This window comes from Podarcis pityusensis, assembly GCF_964106645.2.
Source record: "Podarcis pityusensis genome assembly, chromosome: 18".
NCBI classification, from domain to species: domain Eukaryota; kingdom Metazoa; phylum Chordata; class Lepidosauria; order Squamata; family Lacertidae; genus Podarcis; species Podarcis pityusensis.
This window is the reverse complement of record NC_138043.1, coordinates 4,353,191-4,376,475: the sequence shown is the minus strand read 5'-3', so window position 1 is coordinate 4,376,475 and position 23,285 is coordinate 4,353,191. Positions and strand designations below refer to the sequence as shown.

The window sequence follows — 23,285 nt, the reverse complement described above, 5'->3', positions numbered from 1 at the left end:
GGGAGGCAGTGGAAGACAGGAGTGCCTGGTGTGCTCTGGTCCAGGGGGTCACCAAGAGTTGGACATGACTAAACGACTAAACAATATACCACCCTACACCCTGTCGTCTGTAACTGCCCCCCAGCCCACCCTGTCCTGATCTCATCGGGGTTTGATGACACTTACTTGGTAACTTGCGTCCTGGTGTTGAAATCTAGGGACCTCATCGACCGCAGGATCTCGATGCATCCCATGTACTGAAAAAGCAGAGAAGGGACATCAGCGAAGGTGGAGCGGTCCAACTCTGACTTCTGCGACACTTACACTGCACGGGGTTGCATTAAGTGGCCCATGGGGTCCCTTAAGAGCACAAGAAGAACCTTCTGGATCAACCTGCCCAGTATCCTGGTCTCACAGTGGCCGACCAGGGAAAGCAGAAATCAGGATTCGAATCCAAGACCAACGTGCTCGGCTCCTGTGGCTTTGGCAGGTGCCATTCCGAAGCACAGCTGCTTCGGCTATAACTATAACTGTATCCATCCCCTTTTAAAGTCATCCATGGCTGGCGGCCATTGCTGGCTCCTGTGTGAGGGAGTTCCACAGGTGAACTGCACACTGTGTTAAGAAGGGCTTCCTTCTGTCTCTCCCGAATCTTCCACTTTCAGATCGTAATTCAGTAATACTTGAATTAAGAGGAGGGGGGGAACACACTCCATTTAGATGGAGATTAAATCAAGGACTTTTAGATAATCAAAATGTTTTACGAAAAGTAGGAGGGAAAAGCCCTGAGGGATTGTTTTGAATTAAATTTAAATCGAGAAATAGAAAGAAAGACAGTTTGGGATGCTAAGGTAAAGGTAAAGGGACCCCTGACCATTAGGTCCAGTCGTGGCCGACTCTGGGGTTGCGGCGCTCATCTCGCTTTACTGGCCGAGGGAGCCGGCGTACAGCTTCCGGGTCATGTGGCCAGCAGGACTAAGCCGCTTCTGGCGAACCAGAGCAGAGCACAGAAACGCTTTTTACCTTCCTGCCGGAGCGGTACCTATTTATCTACTTGCACTCTGACGTACTTTCGAACTGCTAGGTGGGCAGGAGCAGGGACCGAGCAACGGGAGCTCACCCCGTCATTGCGGGGATTCGAACCGCTGACCTTCTGATCGGCAAGTCCTAGGCTCTGTGGTTTAACCCACAGCGCCACCCGCGTCCCTTTTGGGATGCTAATAAAGCAGTAATGAGAGATTTCAAAATAGTATAGATTTCTATATCTCTCTCTCTTTCTCTCTCTCTCTCACACACACACAATCCTTGGCTGAAGAAGGGCATTGCAAAATTTGGAAATCTGCAAAATTCAGAGGATAGCCGTGGTTTGTTCCACACATTGTTCTGGGAAGTATCCATCAGGTAGGTTCTCCTCAAACCACGGGTGGAATCAGAATTCTGTCGCATCCTTCCTTGTCTGCAGCTAAATTCTGCTACTGACAAAACCCTTTGACCTTAACGGACATGACTAACTTAGGCCCATCAACTCCAATGAGTTTACTCTGAGAAAAATTTAGCTACACACACCTTGTTTTGCTTTCCTCTAATTTACTCCCCTTGGGACCTCCCCCAGCCCCCACAAAAAAAGTCTATTTGCCTTAGGACACTATCCTAGAAGAATAACAACCACCATCTCCCTAATCTGAAACCAGGAAATATAACTTGAGAATAGGAATGGAAGGAGCCGTCCCTTTTGGCCTTCCCTGCTTCTCATTTTTGCAGTCTTATTTTCAGCTCTTCAAACTTTGCAGCAATTTGCGGTTTATTTCTTGACTGGCGGGGGGGGAGCCCTCATGAAAATTCTACAGCGTTTCAGTGCGAATTCTTTCCGACGAACACATTTCTATATTATACGCATGCCATTTTGCAAATCAGTTTTCCCCCACCCTTTATATAACGCATTTTAGGATGTTGCTTTCGCGAGTATGAAAAGATGCCCACTTTGCCCAAACAAATGCAAAAATTTTTCGTTAATGAGGCTTGCGTCGCAAAATTCATAGAAGTGCGAATTTTGAAGGATAGCTGTGTAAGTGTTCGCATGGTGTTCAGGAAAGTGAGGGTTTGACGGGAGAAAAGAATCATTGAATTGTTGAGTTGAAAGGTACCCCCAGCGATCATCTAGTCCAACCTCCAAATCACAGCTGAAGAATCCCTGACAGATGGCCATACAACCTCTGCTTAAAAACTTCCACCACCTTCCGATGGAGTCTTGTTCCACTGTCAAACAGCTCTTGTCCTCAGAAAGTTCTTCCTAATGTTTAGCTGGACTCGCCTTTCTTGTAAGCCATGGGTTCGAGTCCTACCCTCCAGAGCAGGAGAAAACATGCTTGCTCCATCTTCCATGGAATAGCCCGTGGGTAGGCAAACTAAGGCCCAGGGGCCGGATCCAGCCCAATCGCCTTCTCAATCCGGCCCACGGACGGTCCGGGAATCAGCGTGTTTTTACATGAGTAGAATGTGCCCTTTTATTTAAAATGCATCTCTGGGTTATTTGTGGGGCATAGGAATTCGTTCTTTTTTCCCCAAAATATAATCCACCCCCCCCCCCAAAGTTCTGAGGGACAGTGGACCAGCCTCCTGCTGAAAAAGTTTGCTGACCCCTGGAATAGCCCTTCAGATATTTGAAGATGGCTCTCACAATCACCTCTCAGTCTTCTCCTGGTTAAACATACCTAGCTGTCTCATACAGTTTTACTGATTTGACTCTCTCCTACATCCTTAAAGGTAAAGGGACCCCTGACCATTATGTCCAGTCATGACCGACTCTGGGGTTGCGGCGCTCATCTCGCTTTATTGGCCAAGGGAGCCGGCGTTCAGCTTCCGGGTCATGTGGCCAGCAGGACTAAGCCGCTTCTGGCAAACCAGAGCAGCGAACATAAACGCCGTTTACCTTCCCGCCGGAGCGGTACCTATTTATCTACTTGCACTTTGACGTGCTTTCGAACTGCTAGGTTGGCAGGAGCAGGGACCGAGCAACGGGAGCTCACCCCGTTGCGGGGATTCGAACCGCCGACCTTCTGATCGGCAAGTCCTAGGCTCTGTGGTTTAACCCACAGCGCCACCCATGTCCCTCCATCCTTACTCGAGAGTAAAGCCATCTGAACACACTGGGGATGACATCCCATGTACACCAACAGCCGGCCTGTGATCCTCAGAACTGTTCTGTCCTCTTTTATTTCCATATGCCATTCGTTTCTGACTTCTCAGCCGGCGGAGGTTCAGAGCAACAGATGTTTCTCAAGAAACCCAGCTTAACAGGGAATGATTTATAATCATTTTCCAGGCAGGGAAGATTCCCTCCCCTCCCCACAAAAAGAGGCTTTGCTGCTGCAATTTGCCTGTCAAAATAAATGGCCCCTTAAACGAATTAAGAACAAGGGGTTAATGAAAGGGTTCCTCCTCCTCCCTCTTTTCCTTTTGTGACGTGATATAAAAGGATGTCACATAGAGAAGGGAGAAAGGTTGTTTTCTGCTGCTCCAGAGAAACGGACACGGAGCAATGGATCCAAACTACAAGAAAGAAGATTCCACCTAAACATTAGGAAGAACTTCCTGACAGTAAGAGCTGTTTGACAGTGGAATTTGCTGCCAAGGAGTGTGGTGGAGTCTCCTTCTTTGGAGGTCTTTAAGCAGAGGCTTGACAACCATATGTCAGGAGTGCTCTGATGGTGTTTCCTGCTTGGCAGGGGGTTGGACTCGATGGCCCTTGTGGTCTCTTCCAACTCTATGATTCTACGTGTCTTTCCAGCTTTACGCTGGAGGGCAGAGATTGCCCCTTCCCTGATATCTGCAAGCAGCTTTTGTAGGGTTTCTTTCCTGGCTGAAGCGCTGGGTTAAAAAAAAAAGAGGGAGCACTTCAAGGAAGTGGTGCCCATCTTCTAATTGACTTAAAGTGCTCTCTGCCTCTCTAGAAAAAAGAATTATTTGTTCCAAAGTATAACTCCACGTCCCAGGTTTCTACGTCCTGTTTCCTGAATATCAGCATTGTGATAATTATCTACAGCATTTATCTATCCCTCCATGCAGGTCATGGCGATGTAAAATAATAATAATAACAATAATAATAATAACAATAATAATAATGTTTTTCCCATCCACTCGCAACAACCCTGTGAGGTAGGTCAGGCTGCGAGGTTGCAGCTGACCCAGTCAGCTCCATCGCTGAGCGGGGATTCGAACTCGCGTCTCGCAAGGTGCCACACCAGTCCTAATTATCATTTAACGCCTATGCTTGTTCTTATGTTTATATATTTAAAGGACAGCCCCAAATCACTGGTGCTGCCGAAATGGGGAGGCGACTCTTTTTTGAACTCCTTCCAGCCTTTGAGGGCATCAACAAACAGGCCGCTGTGAGTTCAGGTTGCTATTACATGTAAGTCACTTGGAGGTCAGCTCCTCTTTACACCCTTCGATCCTGCACTGAGTGGAGGGGACCGAAATATAAACCACAAAACCTACTCTGTCTTTTTGTCTCCCCTCCACCAACACACAAACCTCAACCCCCATCCGATTAATTCAAAACGGCGACTAAGAGCGAGAGAGTTCGTCTGTACCCATTCCCTGGTACGTCATTCCGGTCTGTGCAATGGGTACATTTGCTGCTAGGCCCAAAAAAAGTCAAACTAGTGATCGCCGTCCGCTAGCTTATGAGCAAGAGGTCCTGGGGCTCAGGCTCGATTCGTTCTGAAAGCCCTACCCGGACTGAAAACATGCTGGGTCGTTCTCAAAATGCTCCACAGCACACAAAAGACCCATCGGGGCAGGAAACTACTATCGGGGATGGCCTCTGAGCACGTGCAGAGTGAACTCTTCACTCCACAGAGCAACTGCAACCAGTATGTCAGACCGGGTATCTGATCGGCAGGGCATCCCCTGAGGTCCGCTACTTTTTTCACCATGCCCCTAGAATCATAGAGTTGTAGAGCTGCGAGGGACCCCGGCGGTCATCTAGTCCAACCCCCTGAAATGCCCCCTGGGTGGGCTCGATCCACCAACCTTCTGGTTGACAGCCCCCACTGCGCCAAATTGCACGAATGAGTACTCCCGGCGCTTCCAGATTTCGGGCCGTGGATGGGCTCGCGGGGTTCGGTGCCTCTTGCAAAAAAGTCCCCCCCAAAAAACTGCCCCCAGACGTTGTTCTCCAAAACGACCCCCCCTTGCAAAGGAAGCAGGGGCCCAGCGGCCACTCACCCAAACGAAGTAGGATGTTCGGCTTCTGGGAAAAGTTCGCGAACCAGAATGCTCGCTTCCGGGTTTGCGGCGTTTGGCAGCCAAAAAGGCCAGGTCACAAGGCATTTGAGAAGCAAGGTACGGCTGTATTTGGGGAAATGATCGAGACCCAGCGAGCGCCGTGACGTTCAAACCCTGATCTCTGACACTCTAACTCTTCCTGGCCCCTGGGGAGGGCCTGCCACCTGGATTCGCCTCTGCTCCCCTCCCAAAATGACAGAGCCCAACCTGTAAAAAGTCCCCCCAAAAAACTGCCCCCAGACGTTGTCCCCCAAAACGACCCCCCCTTGTGAAGGAAGCAGGGGCCCGACGGCCACTCACCCGAACGATGTAGGAGACCCCCGGGCCCAGGATTCTCTCATCCGGGTGCAGCCAGCCTTGGACCGGTTTGCTGATAAAGCTCCCTTTGCGACTCCACTCTTCCCCGGCCGACCGGCCCCCCTCAGCCCTCGGGGCCTTCCTCCCGCCACCGGCGGGACCCCCCCTCAGCCGGCTCATCACCTGCAAGCTGCAGGGCGTGGCGCAGACGGGCTCGCAGGCGCTGAGGACGGCGGCCAGGCCCGACGAGGGGGGCTGCGCGGTGCCCCGGACTTCTCTCCCCGCGGCCGAAATCTCCTTGCTGCTGCCAGAGGGGCTCCGGCTGAGAAACCCCGAAGGGCTGGAAAATTTCCACTGGGGCATTTTGGGGATTAGCATGCAGAAGGTGGTGACGGCCTCTTGCTCCTCGCCCAGCGGCGGGGGGCAGGGGGGGTCCACGGGGGCGGCCGAGGGGGGCGGCAAAGGGCCGGCGGCCGAGGCGACCTTGCCGCTCATGGCTGGTTTCTCCGACGGAGTCAGGGCGTCGTTCCAAAAACGGTCATACTTCGGCACTGCTAGCATCCCCGGCTCGTCTGGCTAAGTGGTTTTAGAGTGCTCCCGGTCGCTCTGTGCAGCGCGGCCGGGCGAACGCCGCCCCTGCCGCATGCCTTCCCCTCCGCCAACACAGGCCTCCAGCAGACATCCCTCTCCTACCCAACCCTTGGGAAGATCAGAGAACACACCATGACGTAATTCTCTCTGGCTACCTTTTATTTATTTCTTTCCACACACAACCGCTGCAGAATCGGAGGCTGCTTCTCTCTCCAGCTGCCCAGACAAATTGGCAGAAAAATAAACTCGCTGTTCCTGCGGCCGTTCCCCATCCCCAAGAAAAGAAGGGGTCGTTCCCCACCTATTTAGAATTTTAGATTTTAGAATTTTATTGTTGTTAGCCACCCTGAGCCCGGCTTCGGCTGGGGAGGGCAGGATATAAATAAAATTTATATTATTATTATTATTTTTCATTATGGAAATTTTAAAGATTCAGGTGTGTTGGGTTTTTTGTTTACCTTAGGGGTTTCATATACAGCGGTACCTCGGGTTAAGTACTTAATTCGTTCCAGAGGTCCGTTCTTAACCTGAAACTGTTCTTAACCTGAAGCACCACTTTAGCTAATGGGGCCTCCCACTGCCGCCGTGCCGCCGGAGCACGATTTCTGTTCTCATCCTGAAGCAAAGTTCTTAACCCGAGGTACTATTTCTGGGTTAGCGGAGTCTGTAACCTGAAGCGTCTGTAACCTGAAGCATATGCAACCCAAGGTACCACTGTAACCATATTTCTGCTTGGTTATCTAAAAGATGTTACAGCCATACCTTGGTTCTCAAACAAAATCCCTTCTGGAAGTCTGTTCGGCTTCTGAAAATGTTCGGAAACCAAATCACGGCTTCCGATTGGCTGCAGGAGCTTCCTGCGGCCAATTGGCAGCCGCGTCGGATGTTCGGGTTCCAAAAAAAAGTTCGCGAACCAGAACGCTCGCTTCCGGGTTTGCGGCGTTTTGGGAGCCAAAACGTCCAGGTCACAAGGCGTTTGAGAAGCAAGGTACGGCTGTATTTGGGGAAATGATCGAGACCCAGCGAGCGCCGTGACGTTCAAACCCTGATGTCTGACGCTCTAACCACTGCACGGCACTGCCTCTTTTTAACCACGAGGAGGCCAGGTGGCAGGTTATCCTGTTGCCATTTGGGGGCAAAGCGAACTAACTCTTCCCGGCCCCCGGGAGAGCTGCCACCAGGATTCACCTCTGCCCCCCTCCCAAGATTATGTAGCCCATCTTGGTGCCTTTAAGAAAGCCCTTTCATAGAGTTTGCCGCCGCAATGACCTGGTGCCGTCTCAATGTTGTGGACCACAACTGCCATGAAAGAGGAAAAACGAGAGAATAAACGTTGCCGTCAGATAAAGATATTCCCATTATTTGATTGTTGAGTTGCTGATTTGTCAGGCTTGTGATGGGAGTTGCCTTGAAAAATGGTGGTTCCTTTGTAAAAAGGTAAAGGGACCCCTGACCATTAGGTCCAGTCGTGGCCGACTCTGGGGTTGCGGCGCTCATCTTGCTTTATTGGCCGAGGGAGCCGGCGTACAGCTTCCGGTTCATGTGGCCAGCATGACTTAAGCTGCTTCTGGCGAACCAGAGCAGCGCACGGAAACGTCGTTTACCTTCCCACCGGAGTGGTACCTATTTATCTACTTGCACTTTGAGGTGCTTTCGAACTGCTAGGTTGGCAGGAGCAGGGACCGAGCAACAGGAGCTCACCCCGTTGCAGGGATTCAAACCGCCGACCTTCTGATCAGCAAGTCCTAGCCTCTGTGGTTTAACCCCAGCGCCATCCGCGTCCCCTTTGTAGATAAAGATAAAATAGACTTCTGATTGCTTAGAAAAGGAAGGAAGGAGTTAGGTGCAAAGACCAGGGGTTGGACTTAAATTTATTTGACTTCCGATGGTTTCATCCCGCTTTGAAGTCAACTGGCCTCCCGTGGGTTTTCTGAGTCAGGAGAATGCTTTTAAAAAATAATAACAACAAACACACAATGAACTCAATTTAAGAACCATAGAATTGTAGAGCTGGAAGGGTTATCCAGCTCAACCTCCTGCAATGCAGGAATCTCAACACTTCGTCCCCCATCCAATCTGAATCCATACCGGACCCTGCTTAGCTTCGCAAACACACAAGCAGTTTCGTTGACGCATGGCTAAACACAAACGGCGTTCGGCCACACAATATCGTAGACTTGATATGTCTGGAATACAGGGTGTGGGTCTGCCTGCCTTGCTAGGACACCCCCCTGTTAGCTTCCCCCTGACCCCCCCCCCAGCAAAGAGGTAAAGGTAAAGGGGACCCTGACCATTAGGTCCAGTCATGGCCGACTCTGGGGTTGCGGCGCTCATCTCGCTTTACTGGCCGAGGGAGCCGGCGTACAGCTTCCGGGTCATGTGGCCAGCAGGACTAAGCCGCTTCTGGCGAACCAGAGCAGCGCACGGAAATGCCGTTTACCTTCCCGCCGGAGCAGTACCTATTTATCTACTTGTACTTTAACATGCTTCCGAATTGCTAGGTTGGCAGGAGCAGGGAGCTCACCCCGTCGCGGGGATTCGAACCGCTGACCTTCTGATCGGCAAGTCCTAGGCTCTGTGGTTTAACCCACAGCGCCACCCACGTCCCTCCCCAGCAAGGAAGGCCGCTGCAAATCCGCCATAAGCGGAGGCCAGGCTTGCTTGCTCCTTCCTTCACCAGCAGGATGGGCATCGTGATTCGTAAAGCAGCGAAATCCTGGGCTCCCTAAGCCCCCTGCTATCTTCAGAGTGGATCAAGGACAGTTCATTAAAGAGAATCACAGTCAGAAGATGGACATGCTCTGGTGTTTGAATAAAGCTGGCCTGTCGTCTCGGAGGCTCGGATTATCTTCTGGAGGCGAGAGAGAGAGAGAGAGAGAGGCCGTACTATTCTGAGTTTGCAGCGCAGTCACAGGCCAAAAAAACCAGGTGAGAGCTGTTCTCCTCGGCAGGTCACAGGGAGGGAGGAAGAAAGCAAGTGATGAATTAATTACTCCTCTGCCAGAGGTTTTGTGCCATTTTACTCTTAAAAAACAACACCAAATCGTTTAAATTTACAGATTTACAAACATACACCAAACAAATAAAACAAACCCGCAAGTTTCCTTGGACTCCCCTCCTCCCATTTGTGGGTCCTTATGTTAAGGGACGCGGGTGGCGCTGTGGTCTAAACCACTGAGCCTCTTGGGCTTGCTGATCGGAAGGTCGGCGGTTCGAATCCCCGCGACGGGGTGAGCTCCCGTTGCTCGGTCCCTGCTCCTGCCAACCTAGCAGTGCGAAAGCACACCAGTGCAAGTAGATAAATAGGTACCCGGGAAGGTAAACGGTGTTTCTGTGCGCTCTGGTTTCCGTCACGGTGTCCCGTTGCACCAGAAGCGGTTTAGTCCTGCTGGTCACATGACCCGGAAAGCTGTCTGGGGACAAACGCCGGCTCCCTCGGCCTGAAAGCGAGATGAGCGCCGCAACCCCATAGTCGCCTTTGACTGGACTTAACTGTCCAGGGGTCCTTTACCTTTACCTTTCTTTTACCCTTATGTTAACTTTTCCTTCTTCAACTTCTCCGTTAATCCAATTCTATTAAATCGCCAATAAAACCACAGCCCAACGTTTAACTACAAGCATCATTGCAACACTACTAATAATTTTTAAAAGTATATATGTGTGTGTGTGTGTGTGTGTGTGTGTGTGTGTGTGTGTGTGTGTAAATTATATATCCCCCCCCCCCCATTTCCTTATTGAAATGTTGGTCTTCCTAATTCTTCCGGTCACTTTTGCCACCTCTGCATAGTGTATCAGTTTAATCTGCCAGTCTTCTCTGGTACGGAATGTGTCATTGTGCTGGAAACAGAAGGAACTTTTTTCCACATGTGGTGGACATGCAAAATAGTTAGAGAATTGGGAAATGATATATAACAAGACAAAAAACATGTTTAAAAGACACACACCCCAACAACCAGAGGCACTTTTTTTGGGAATGGCACAGTAGGTAGTAGCTAGGTCTCAGAAAAATCTATTTATGTATGCCACAACAGCAGCTAGGATTTGGTTCCACATGCCCTTTTGGCTTGCCCTCTTTATAAAGACGAGGAATAAGATTGTGTTGTTGTTGTTGAGTCGTTTAGTCGTGTCCGGCTCCTCGTGACCCCATGGACCAGAACACGCCAGGCCCTCCTGTCTTCCACTGCCTCCCGCAGTTGGGTCAAACTCATGCTGGTAGCTTCGAGAACACTGTCCCACCATCTCATCCTCTGTCATCCCCTTCTCCTTGTGCCCTCCATCTTTCATCCCCTTCATGGATCACTGCCTTGCCGTGGCAAAGGGGCTTGAATAACTCAGAGCAGCTATGAGCTATGCCGTGCAGGGCCACCCAAGATGGACAGGTCATAGTGGAGAGTTTTGACCAAACATGATCCACCTGGAGCAGGAACCGGCAAGCCATGCCAGTATCCCTGCCAAGAAAACTCCATGGACAAAGACAACAGGAATAAGATTATCACCCCTCTTTTATTGTCCATTCCGGGTCACCCAGCCACTGCCCCAGTGTCCTTTCTCTTGGCAGATCAAGATGAGCAGGTGACAGCAAAGGTGGCAAGGTCTTTAGCAGGGGCAATCAGAACAAGATCCACTATTTGACTATTGACTCAAAACCCTAAAATGTATTTTATACAATTGACTTTTCATTTCCATTCTTTGCATATCGCATTGTTGTTTTATTGCAATGGCCGATGGCTGACGCAAATAAAGATTCATTCATTTACTCATTCCCAAATCCTTTGCCCAGTGTATCATTGCAGCTTTGAATCAGTCTGTGTCTCTCATAATAATAATTTATTATTTATACCCCCGCCCATCTGGCTGGGCTTCCCCAGCCACTCTGGGCGGATTCCAAAAAAATATTAAAATACTGTAATACATCAAACATTAAAAGCTTCCCTGAACAGGGCTGCCTTCAGATGTCTTCTAAAAGTCTGGTAGTTGTTGTTCTCTTTGACATCTGGTGGGAGGGCATTCCACAGGGCGGGTGCCACCACCGAGAAGGCCTGGTTCCCTGTAACTTGGCTTCTCGCAGTGAGGGAACCGCCAAAGGGCCCTCGGAGCTGGACCTCAGTGTCCGGGCAGAATGATGGGGGTGGAGACGCTTCTTCAGATATACTGAACCGAGGTCATTTAGGGCTTTAAAGGTCAACACCAACACTTTGAATTGTGCTCGGAAATATACTGGGAGCCAATGTAGGTCTTTCAGGACTGGTGTTATGTGGTCTCGGCGGCCGCTCCCAGTCACCACTCTGGCTGCCGCATTTTAGATTAATTGCAGTTTCCAGGTCACCTTCAAAGGTAACCCCACGTAGAGCGCATTGCAGTAGTCCAAGCGGGAGATAACCAGAGCATGCACCACTCTGGAAAGACAGTCCACGGGCAGGGAGGGTCTCATCCTGCGTACCAGAAGGAGCTGGTAGACAGCCGCCCTGGACACAGAATTGACCTGCACCTCCATGGACAGCTGTGAGTCCAAAATGTCTCCCAGGCTGCGCACCTGGTCCTTCAGGGGCACAGTTACCCCATTCAGGACCAGGGAGTCCTCCACACCTGCCCGCCTCCTGTCCCCCAAAAACAGTACTTCTGTCTTGTCGGGATTCAACCTCAATCTGTTAGCCGCCATCCATCCTCCAGCCGCCTCCAGACACTCACACAGGACCTTCACCGCCTTCCCTGGTTCTGATTTGAAAGAGAGGTAGAGCTGGGTATCATCCGCATGTCCTAGATGTGCGACAGGTGAGGCAGTGGCCCCTGATTCTACCACTCTGGAACATCTGTGATGAGGGGCATGAGGAATTCCGAGTGGCGGACCCCGAGGGAGTAGGAAGGAGCTCTCGCCCTATGAACCTTCACCTTCTCTGGGCTGTGGGCCCCGGGGCCTGGGGTGTGGGAGACCTGTGTGGGCTTCTTCAACCTCCCCAGCATGGAGAACGACGGGGGCCGACACAGATAAACACTGGGGTCTGTGGTGTTGTAACGCCCCGGGCCGGGCGTCTGGGAGAGGTCTTCAGCGTAGCTCCCCTTGGCGTTCCAGCCACGGATGGTGAAGGATGGACTCGAGGGCTTGCTGGGCACCCGCGGGCCAAGCAGCGAGGGGAGGGTGTAGCTGTTGGGGGCCGGGACGGGGTCCACCAGGCGGCTTTTGGTGCGGGCCCCGATGGAAAAGGAAGGCGGTCTCTGCTGAGACGGAGGAGGAGCCCTCTCAGGGCTGTACGCCCCCGGCCCAGGGGTCTGGGGCAGACCTGGAGGGAAAATACACACCATTGAACACAGGTAGGCACAGAGGTAGTGTGGTGTAGTGGTCGGAGAACAGGAAGTAGCTTTGCACAGAGCTGAATTGAGGAGATGGAAGGGGTAATAATAATAATAATAATAATAATAATTTATTATTTATACCCCGCCCATCTGGCTGGGCCTCCCCAGCCAGTCTGGGCGGCTTCCATAGAAACCAAAAATACAGTAAAATATCACACGTTAAAAACTTCCCTGAACAGTTGCGTGGGTCATACAGCCCAACCTCCAGCAATGCAGGAATCCTATGCCCAATTTGGGGCTCGAATTAAGGTAAAGGGACCCCTGACAATTAGGTCCAGTCATGACCGACTCTGGGGTTGCGGCGCTCATCTCGATTTATTGGCCAAGGGAGCCGGCGTACAGCTTCTGGGTCATGTGGCCAGCAGGACTAAGCCGCTTCTGGCAAACCAGAGCAGTGCACGGAACGCCAATTACCTTCCCGCCGGAGCGTACCTATTTATCTACTTGCACCTTGACGTGCTTTCGAACTGCTAGGTTGGCAGGAGCAGGGACAGAGCAACGGGAGTTCACCCCGTCACAGGGATTCAAACCGCCGACCTTCTGATTGGCAAGCCCTAGGCTCTGTGGTTTAACCCACAGCGCCACCCGCGTCCCAGGAGTCGAATTATTAATAAGTAAAAAAAAAGGCAAATGATCCCTGGACGGTTAAGTCAAAGGTGACTATGGGGTTCTAAAAATCAGATAGTTGTTTATTTCCTTGACATCTGATGGGAGGGTGTTCCACAGGGCGGGCGCCACCACTGAGAAGGCCCTCTGCCTGGTTCCCTGCAACCTCACTTCTCGCAGGGAGGGAACCGCCAGAAGGCACATGGCGCTAGACCTCAGTGTCCGGGCAGAACGATGGGGGTGGAGACGCTCCTTCAGGTGTACTGGGCTGAGGCCGTTTAGGGCTTTCAAGGTCAGCACCAACACTTTGAATTGTGCTCGGAAACGTCCTGGGAGCCAATGGAGGTCTTTCAGGACCGGTGTTATGTGGTCTCGGCGGCCCCTCCCGGTCACCAAATATCCATCTCAAGTGTCAAAAGCCGGGGTAAAGAGGTCTGTCGTCAGCGGTTTGCTGAAAGCGGTACGATGAAGATACAGAAGCACTTTTGTGGGGAGATCTCCCACTTAGAGACCCTCTCCTGCAAGGCCAGCACCACCTCAAGCCTCTGAGGGTGGAAGAACTGCTGATCACCAGAACTGGGCCCAGATGAGCACCAGAATTGGGCCCAGAAACAAACCGGCAGCTGGGTAAAGCTCATAGTCTAGCCTCTGCGTTTTGAACCCGCTGCAACTTTTATGCCGTCTCCGAGGGCAGACCCAGCCTGACCATCTCGCAGCAATCTAGTTGGTACCCAACCTCCCCTATATTGCATGCTCTCTGTTTCATGGGTGTTTCAAAAGCCCGCCTGCCCACTTACCCGGGGGTCTCGCTCTTGCCAGCATGGAGTAGGAAGGTCCCTTTGCCCGGCCGAAGCGCGTGAGTTCAGGGTGCACGAAGTAACACGGCCCAGGACTTGAATCCTTCAGGTCTACTGGAGAGGAGGAAAAACAACAACAGCAGATATACTAGAAGATGAGATAAAACAATGGGTACACCTGGAGAGGGACAGCATACCTCAATATTCTCTGGTTGCCCTCTGTTTTTTCCTCCAACCGTTGGAGAACTTACCAAGGACTCTATGAGGGCACTTGTTGTCTCCCATAAGGGAATAAGGACAGATTTTCGTTTATTACAAAACCTACATACAGCAGCAGTGTTTTGTGTTGTGTAGGCTCCAAGATGTAAGTCATGTCCCCCGCCTGCTGGCCTGCTCCACAAAATATCCCTGGTTTGCTCCTTTCTATATATAGGGTGCCTACATTCTGCATGGACTGGTTGCCTTACCGTATAGCAGGGGTCAGCAAAGTTTATCTTGCCTGGGCTGGATCGGTCCCGCAGAGATCCCTTCAAGGGCTAGATCGTGTGTGCACCTGCGATTTTCAGCACCTGCACATGCGCAGACACAGACGCAATTTTCGAGTCCCCACCCTGCGCTGTGCCGATTTAGTGCAGCGCACGAATGGGCAGCTCAGTTCGGGGGGGTGGCTCGTGGGCTGGTCAAACGACCTTTTCCGGCTACACCAGAGCCAGTGCTGTGTAGTGGTTAAGAGCGGTGGACTCGTAATCTGGTGAACCGGGTTCGCGTCTCCGCTCCTCCACCTGCAGCTGCTGGGTGACCTTGGGCCAGTCACACTTCTCTGAAGTCTCTCAGCCCCACTCACCTCACAGAGTGTTTGTTGTGGGGCAGGAAGGGAAAGGAGAATGTTAGCCGCTTTGAGACCCCTCAAAGGGAGTGAAAGGCGGGATATCAAATCCAAACTCCTTCTTCCGGCCCATGGGCCTTAGGTTGCTGACCCCTGCCATATACCCTATATTCAACACAAAAAACAGTGACCGTTTGTTGTTGTCAAAGGACAGCTGGACATAGAAGGGGCCCCATTACCTTCAGTAGCTGAGGGCCTCGTCAAACCAAAATCCGGCCCTGGTCAGAGATGACTCACTGACAAAAATGCACGCAGGTCCTTTAATCTCAGTGGGACTACTCTGAGCAGTGCTAAAGTTGGATACTGTTTGTGGCAAAGGCTGCCAAGTGCAGAGAGACGTTTGTGGGCCCCATCTCTGAAAATTGTCATGGAGACTTGAATCCTGACAGCTATTAATGCCACCTGTTTATCTCGTCTCCATTGCAGTGATGTTCATTTGTTTTATAAGCAAAGCTCCGTTAACTTTGAGAACATGTACATCCCTTTATTCCTCTTCATGTGCTAATTTTAACCGTGCCTTCTGCGGATTTAGGAAAGTTTTGCCTGTGCTTCGTCGCTTCATCCCACTGCGCTGCATAGAATCATAGAATAGAATCATAGAATCATAGAGTTGGAAGAGACCACAAGGGCCATCGAGTCCAACCCCCTGCCAAGCAGGAAACACCATCAGAGCACTCCTGACATATGGTTGTCAAGCCTCTGCTTAAAGAATTCCAAAGAAGGAGACTCCACCACACTCCTTGGCAGCAAATTCCACTGTCGAACAGCTCTTACTGTCAGGAAGTTCTTCCTAATGTTTAGGTGGAATCTTCTTTCTTGTAGTTTGGATCCATTGCTCCGTGTCCGCTTCTCTGGAGCAGCAGAAAACAACCTTTCTCCCTCCTCTATGTGACATCCTTTTATATATTTGAACATGGCTATCATATCACCCCTTAAGTGCTCTTCTGTTCTGACTTTGGAGGCAATGCACACACCTTCCACACATTCCAGCACATCTGTCCACATCTGGACACCCCATTTGAACTTCCTGGAAGAAATATTCAAAAGCATTTTGGAAGTTTCCCAGCCTGTTGCATGGCTGGTAGCACCGCTGCATGTGAATGTGTGTGTGTGTGTGTGTGTGTGATTTAGAGGCGGCCATGTGGGCAAGATGGCCTCGGTAGGGCCCTTTCCCTAAGCATGCCCCCTCCTCCTTTACACTGTAATAAATAATAATAATAATTTATTATTTATACCCCGCCCATCTGGCTGGGTTTCCCCAGCCACTCTGGGCAGCTTCCAACAAAACACTAAAATACAATAACCTATTAAACATTAAAAGCTTCCCTAAACAGGGCTGCCTTCAGATGTCTTCTAAAAGTTTGGTAGTTCTTTTTCTCTTTGACATCTGATGGGAGGGCGTTCCACATGGCGGGCGCCACCACCGAGAAGGCCCTCTGCCTGGTTCCCTGAAACTTGCAGTGAGGAAACCGCCAGAAGGCCCTCGGTGCTGGACCTCAGTGTCCGGGCAGAACGATGGGGGTGGAGACGCTCCTTCAGGTATACTGGACCGAGGCTGTTTAGGGCTTTTAGATGAATTCTGCTGGATCAAACTTCATTACCCAGAACACCTGGAAAAGTGTGTGTGTGCGTGCACACATGTGCATGTGAAAGCACCTCACAAATGGCTGTTAATCACTGCAAACAACTGCCACCCACCCACTCAAGCAACAACAGCCCATATAGAAGCCACAGCCTCCTCCTCAAGCATTGCTCTTTTACCTTACAGGTAACCACTCGGCGGTTCAACTACTCACGTCTGTTTTTCAGCCTCTGGTGGAAGGAGTAAGCTGGACTGGTGAATCGAGTGTAGTCGTGGTTGACAAACCCAACTGTGGTGGGCAAGGTGTAGCATCCCGGTCCGGGGCCTGGCATGGTATATGAAGGGGGGGGGGGGAACATTTTAGAAACAGGTTTCAGTGACTAAGAATGTGCCCAGCAGGACTAAACCACTTCGCACAACAGGACACCGTGACAGATACCAGAGTGCATGGAGACACCGTTTACCTTCCAGCTGCAGTGGTACCTATTGATCTACTTGCACTGGTGTGCTTTCGAACTGCAAGGTTGGCAGGAGCTGGGACGGAGCAATGGGAGCTCACCCCGTCGAACTGCTGACCTTCTGATCTGCAAGCTCAAGAGGCTCAGTGGTTTAGACCACAGCGCCACCCGCGTCTTTGGAATGTTGCTGTTGTTGCTTAGTCGTTTAGTCGTGTCCGACTCTTCGTGACCCCCTGGACCAGAGCACACCAGGCCCTCCTGTCTTCCACTGCCTCCCGCAGTTTGGTCAAACTCATGCTGGTAGCTTCCAGAACACTGTCCCACCATCTCGTCCTCTGTCGTCCCCTTCTCCTTGTGCCCTCCCTCTTTCCCAACATCAGGGTCTTTTCCAGGGAGTCTTCTCTTCTCATGAGGTGGCCAAAGTCTTGGAGCCTCAGCTTCAGGATCTGTCCTTCCAGTGAGCACTCAGGGCTGATTTCCTTCAGAATGGAGAGGTTTGATCTTCTTGCAGTCCATGGGACTCTCAAGAGTCTCGTCCAGCACCAGAATTCAAAAGCATCCGTTCTTCGGCGATCAGCCTTCTTTATGGTCCAGCTCTCACTTCAATGCATCACTACTGGGAAAACCATAGCTTTTACTATACGGACCTTTGCTGGCAAGACCTTTGCCAACAAAGGTCTTTGGAATAGGTCTTTGGAATAGGAGAGTGTTCTTCAGCTGTGTTCCTGCCACTGCTAACTCCCCGCACTGCCGAGAAGCTGTCTACAGACTTTCTCCTGCCCTCAGATAATGTCAGCGAAACACCTTCCCGTCCCTGCTGCCCACAATTCCTCTGCCCCACAAATCACAACAGAGAATCCAGAACAGCCTATTATCACACGCAGCTCTATCTTTGGACGGCGCGCTTGCTAAAAACCTGGAAAAGGCACACATTCGATTCCTGTAGCAGGGGGAAACAGGGTGGGCCTCCCCAGTCACCCCACGTGGACCCCAGAAGCTTTTAGAGGCACATATCGCGCTGTTGATCATCATATTGACAAGCTCCTTTCAGGCTTCTGACGAACTCGGCAGTTCCTAGAGCTGCGTTTGGTAGAAACTTTGGGCTCGTAACATCCGTGCAGCTGTCATTGCATACATAAAAAGTCTTTTCTGGTCCTTTGGGGTATCAGTACCTACAACTCCTAATAAAAAAGCTTCTGTTTTTTTTTATATACAGTGGTACCTCTGGTTAGGGACACAGGTGGCGCTGTGGGTTAAAACACAGAGCCTAGGGCTTGCCGATCAGAAGGTCAGCGGTTCGAATCCCCGCAACGGGGTGAGCTCCTGTTGCTCGGTCCCTGCTCCTGCCAACCTAGCAGTTCGAAAGCACATCAAAGTGCAAGTAGATAAATAGGTACCGCTCCGGCGGGAAGGTAAACGGCGTTTCCGTGCGCTGCTCTGGTTCGCCAGAAGCTGCTTAGTCCTGCTGGCCACATGACCCGGAAGCTGTACGCCGGCTCCCTCAGCCAGTAAAGCGAGATGAGCGCCGCAACCCCAGAGTCGGTCACGACTGGACCTAATGGTCAGGGGTCCCTTTGCCTTTAACGACAACTCCTAATAAAAAAGCTTCTGGTTTTTTTATATAAAGGTTATTTTAAACATCCCCCCCCATTCCATTATGCAATAATACCTCCGCGAACATCTGCCTTGTCTAGTGTCCATTCCGGCGAACATCCATGGCAAAATCCGGAAGTACCGGAAAGTACCTTTTCGGCTAGCGGCCGGGGCTCCAGAATGGATCCCAGTCGCAAAACTAGGTACGACTGCATATCATCTCCTAGAATGCTTTTATTACCTCACAAATGATAAAAGGTACCTTCTTTTTCTTTACCTTCCCAGAAGGTATTTGTACTTGTCTTGTACATTTTTGCTAACTTACTAGGGGTCAAATACCACCGGCACATCATTTTCATACAGTTTTCTTTCAGCGTACAACATGCTGAGAATTTCAAGTCAGTTTTCCATAACCTTTCCCAATCTGAAAATCGAATACTGTGCCCCAGATCTTTAGCCCAAATCCCTACCGGGCCTTCTCAGTGGTGACACCCTTGGAACACCCTCCTACCAGATGTCAAGGAAATAAACAACTATCTGACTTTTAGAAGACATCTGAAGGAAGCCCTGTTTAGGGAATTTTTTAATGTTTGATGTTTTATCGTGTTTTTAATATTCTGTTGGGAGCCGCCCAGCGTGGCTGGGGAGGCCTGGTCAGATGGGAGGGGTATAAGAAATTATTATTATTATTACCCTGTGCATCATTACAGATTTAACCTGTTCATCTTTAGTCTTCCATTCCAGAAGCAAACTTTAAAACTTCTGAAATGCTGGACCCATCTGCCCATAATATGAGCAGGGAGCGCATAGCGCTCTTTACTGCCACGCAGCTTTCATCCTAAGCCTCTGCGGTGATCCCTCTCCTCCCACGAAGGCTTGGGAAGGAAGCTGCATGCCTCCCGCCAGCCATATAGTTGGCGGGGCGCTGCTGGCAGGCGTGCAGGGAAAGGGGAGGCTGCCGACAAAGCCACGCAGCTCCCCTACTCGCTAGGGCGCCCCTGAGAGGCCGGCGCCCTGGCGCGACGCACCACTAACACCAATGGGAAAGACGGCTCTGCTTAGGGGTTTAGTACGTTGCCATGTTCAGTATAAGGGACACGGGTGGCGCTGTGGATTAAACCACAGAGCCTAGGACTTGCCGATCAGAAGGTCGGCGGTTCGAATCCCCACGATGACGGGGTGAGCTCCCGTTGCTCGGTCCCTGCTCCTGCCCACCTAGCAGTTCAAAAGCACGTCAAAGTGCAAGTAGATAAATAGGTACCACTCCGGCGGGAAGGTAAACGGCGTTTCCATGCACTGCTCTGGTTCGCCAGAAGCGGCTTAGTCCTGCTGGCCGCATGACCCGGAAGCTGTATGCCGGCTCCCTCGGCCAATAAAGCGAGATGAGCGCCGCAACCCCAGAGTCGGTCATGATTGGACCTAATGGTCAGGGGTCCCTTTACCTTTATGTTCAGTATAAACAAAGTAAGCAATGGTCCTCCATACCCGTCTCGCGAGCAGCAATCGCTGGCGTCTTTTTCAGTCCGGAGTCTTCCATCTTGGATCCGCAAATATGGTGTTTGTCGGGGGTCAGTAATGCTTTCTTGTGTCTGTCCTCCCAACCCAGGAAAAACACACACACACCCTTCTTTCCAGTAAGACACAAATGTTTTGGCGTTTGCACGCGTAGGGAATAGTTTCTCTCTCTCTCCAGGTGGACCGGCCCACGAGGAGGAAGAAGAGAAGCGACTTTGCGCCTGCTCACGTCTCGCTGTCAAGGACGGCGAGATGTCATTTAGGTTGCCGGCAATCTGTCGATAAAAGGATGCTCTGAAAGGGGATACGCGGCAGGTGGCCGAAGAGAGATTGTCTCTGTAAATGTATCTTCCCGATCTTTCCGAAGAGAGCGATAGGGTGGCACAAAAGGAACGCTGGCGCAGACAGCTGAAATGCCCTCGGGGAGCTGTGCTTCTCCATGTTTCTAGACATTGCGCTCGTGAAATGCTTCTGCTGGGTGAGCGGCAGGTAAACAAAGAGAACATCAAAAGAGCTCCCTGCTGGATCAAGCCAACGGACCACCAAGTCCGGCATTCTCTTCTCACAGCGCCTGGGGGGGAACCCACAGCAGGATTCGAACGCAGCTCTCGCCTCCTGCGGTTTCCAGCAACTGGGATTCGGAAGACTTGGCACCCCCAACTGCAGGGGGCAGAACAGAGGCGTCGGGAGCAAGTCCGCAATAACTTGCAAGATGTTGGTGAAGTTAACTATTCAAAGAAACGAAGCAACTCCGGGCATGTGAGCACAATAACTCTTCCCCAACGAGGCCGTTGCGAAGGCTGGAGGTCTCCACCTTTCCACCGCTCTCTACGTCCCTTGGGATGTGGGTGGCGCTGTGGTCTAAACCGCTGAGCCTCTTGGGCTTGCCGATCGGAAGGTCGGCGGTTCGAATCCCATTGCTCTGTCTCAGCTCCTGCCAACCTGGCAGTTCGAAAGCACACCAGCGCAAGTAGATAAATAGGTACCGCTCCGGCGGGAAGGTAAACGGCGTTTCCGTGCGCTCTGGTTTCCGTCACGGTGTCCTGTTGCACCAGAAGCGGTTTAGTCCTGCTGGCCACATGACCCAGGAAGCTGTCTGCGGACAAACGTCGGCTCCCTCAGCCTGAAAGCGAGATGAGAGCCGCAAGCCTGTAGTCGCCATTGGCTGGACTTAACTGTCCAGGGGTCCTTTCCTTTTTTACCTAAGTCCCTTCCTCCCCCAGTTCCTTTCCGAGAAATCTGAGGCTCCTTCGTCTTGCCTGTCTTTGCTCTGCCCTCTTCACGCTTCTTCTGATTCCGGGGCACATGGAAGGGGGGAGAGCTGGTCATAGCAGGAAGAGGCTAACCAACCTGACCCATCCCTGCTTTGTAGCAGAGATGCCTGCTCTTCATTTGACAGAAACGGACACAAAACTGATCAGTGGCGTTCAGAGGAGACCTCGTTCGCATCGAGCAACAAACCTGTGAGAGAAATTGATTGGTTTCATCGATTATTGGCACGCCCCCAGCCTAGATTCGCATCTTGTCTTTCGACAAAGTTTCAAGGCAGCTACCAATCAAATTCACATCGCGGCTATTGAGCTAAATGGGAGAAATCTATTTTTGTAATTGATGTCAACCTTTTCTTTTAAAAAAGAGGATTATATCACATGTCCAGTCTTGTTGCACTAACGGAGAGATGCAAAGGTTTGGGGGAGACAAAAGGTTGTTTATTATCATCATTATTATCGATCGTATATAAGTCTCCATGGAAGCTTTGCCGCATCGGGCAAAAACACATCATTTCTGACATAGCCTGCTCGGCCTTCATGAGGGAAGCCCAAAGAAAATTGGGAGTTGGAGAGTGGGGAATATTAACAAAGAACCAATGTAATCCAAGAGAGGCAGTGCCGCATAGTGGTTGGAGCAGGGGTGGGAAAACTTTTTTTCATGCAGGGGCCATACTGCCTTGTATGGAACCTTCTGAGGGCCACATGCCCTGGTGGGCGGAGCCAGAGGCCAAAGGAGGCGGGCCAATGGGTGTGGCTTTTGTACTGTTCGACCAAAGTTGTTGAAGTTTTCGAGCTTTTTCTGAGCCATGTCTGGGAAATTTTGGATGTATGACAACCCTTGAGAGGAGCGGAGATTTCGGGGGGGGGGGCAGATTCAGCATGGATGACTCCTTACCTCGCCAGCTGAGACTCCAAACACCTACCCCAGGCCTGTGAAACCAAGCAATATGGTACTGAGTTCAAGTTGCAACAAACTGCAGTAGGGGAGTGTTACTGGATAGCTGCCGTGGGAATATGGCGGACCTAGAGGGGCTTGTTTTCAGGTTTTCGTACATTCTTATATTGGCAGCCACCTAGCGCCCTAATGGGACGCGGGTGGCGCTGTGGGTTAAACCACAGAGCCTAGGACTTGTCGATCAGATGGTCGGTGGTTTGAATCCCCGTGACGGGGTGAGCTCCTGTTGCTCGGTCCCTGCTCCTGCCAAACTAGCAGTTCGAAAGCACCTCAAAGTGCAAGTAGATAAATAGGTACCGCTCTGGCAGGAAGGTAAACGACGTTTCCGTGCGCTGCTCTGGTTCGCCAGAAGCGGCTTAGTCCTGCTGGCCACATGACCCGGAAGCTGTACGCCGGCTCCCTCGGCCAATAAAGCGAGATGAGCACCGCAACCCCAGAGTCAGTCATGACTGGACTTAATTGTCAGGGGTCCCTTTACCTTTAACGCCCTAATAGTATTGATACTGGGGTAGAGGCGGAGATTTTCCTCTTTATCAAATCGGATGCTAACCGATCTGCGGAGTGGTCTCTTACGCCATTACTTCATTTATTTATTTTGACATTTCCGCCTCCCTTGTTATGCCTAATGATTTCCTTCTGAAGAGATCTGCTCCTGTTTCAGCTCACCAACTGCCGGCGTGATGCCGCCCCAGCTCTAATTTAATTCTAATTACTGCTATTAATGCTAATTAGGACCACTAATACTTGGCACCGATATGGAACTTTTTAAAGGGCTTCGCATGCGTTCCGTTAGGAAGCTCATTACGCCGTCCTTATAAGGTGACTGTTTCTCTTGCAAATGGGCAGCTGTGTGTCTTGATCTCTGCCTGTTTTAGGATCTCATTTGGCCCAGACCTTGTTGTTGTTTAGTCGTTTAGTCGTGTCCGACTCTTGGTGACCCCCTGGACCAGAGCATGCCAGGCACTCCTGTCTTCCACTGCCTCCCGCAGTTTGGTCAAACTCATGCTAGTAGCTTCAAGAACACTATCCAACCATCTCGTCCTCTGTCGTCCCCTTCTCCATCTTTCCCAACATCAGGGTCTTTTGCAGGGAGTCTTCTCTTCTCCTGAGGTGGC

At 51.1% G+C, this 23,285-nt stretch overlaps 2 protein-coding genes and 1 long non-coding RNA gene across 5 annotated transcripts in view; all 3 read right to left on the bottom strand.

Annotated features, from left to right (window-relative positions):
• SHC2 (SHC adaptor protein 2) overlaps window positions 1-6,194 on the bottom strand; it is a 39,367-nt gene extending 33,173 nt beyond the window's left edge. For all 3 annotated transcript variants that reach the window (XM_080988941.1, XM_080988940.1, XM_080988942.1), the window contains exons 1-2: window positions 5,569-6,194; window positions 166-236 (exon numbers count right to left, since the gene is read on the bottom strand). In XM_080988941.1, the coding sequence (XP_080845067.1) occupies window positions 166-236; window positions 5,569-6,126 (629 nt within the window). In that variant the 5' untranslated portion in view covers window positions 6,127-6,194. The remainder of the gene's footprint in view (window positions 1-165; window positions 237-5,568) is intronic.
• Window positions 1-23,285, bottom strand: part of LOC308467554 — a 302,202-nt gene that overhangs the window by 149,075 nt on the left and 129,842 nt on the right. The window lies entirely within an intron of this gene.
• On the bottom strand, window positions 11,473-20,038 carry CIMAP1D (CIMAP1 family member D). The gene is made up of 4 exons (XM_080989220.1): window positions 19,915-20,038; window positions 16,593-16,703; window positions 13,911-14,024; window positions 11,473-12,434 (listed from the first exon to the last, which is right to left on the bottom strand). Exons 1-4 carry the CDS (start codon window positions 19,964-19,966, stop codon window positions 11,950-11,952), a joined length of 762 nt encoding a protein of 253 aa, XP_080845346.1. The 5' UTR covers window positions 19,967-20,038; the 3' UTR covers window positions 11,473-11,949.

Coding starts and splice junctions, on each gene's coding strand:
- CIMAP1D (XM_080989220.1), bottom strand. CDS start 19,966: ATGGAAGACTCCGGACTGAAAAAGACGCCAGCGATTGCTGCTCGCGAG. Junction 16,704..19,914: donor GATTGCTGCTCGCGAGACGG/GTATGGAGGACC, acceptor ATACCATGCCAG/GCCCCGGACCGGGATGCTAC. Junction 12,435..13,910: donor GGCAAGAGCGAGACCCCCGG/GTAAGTGGGCAG, acceptor TTTTCCCTCCAG/GTCTGCCCCAGACCCCTGGG.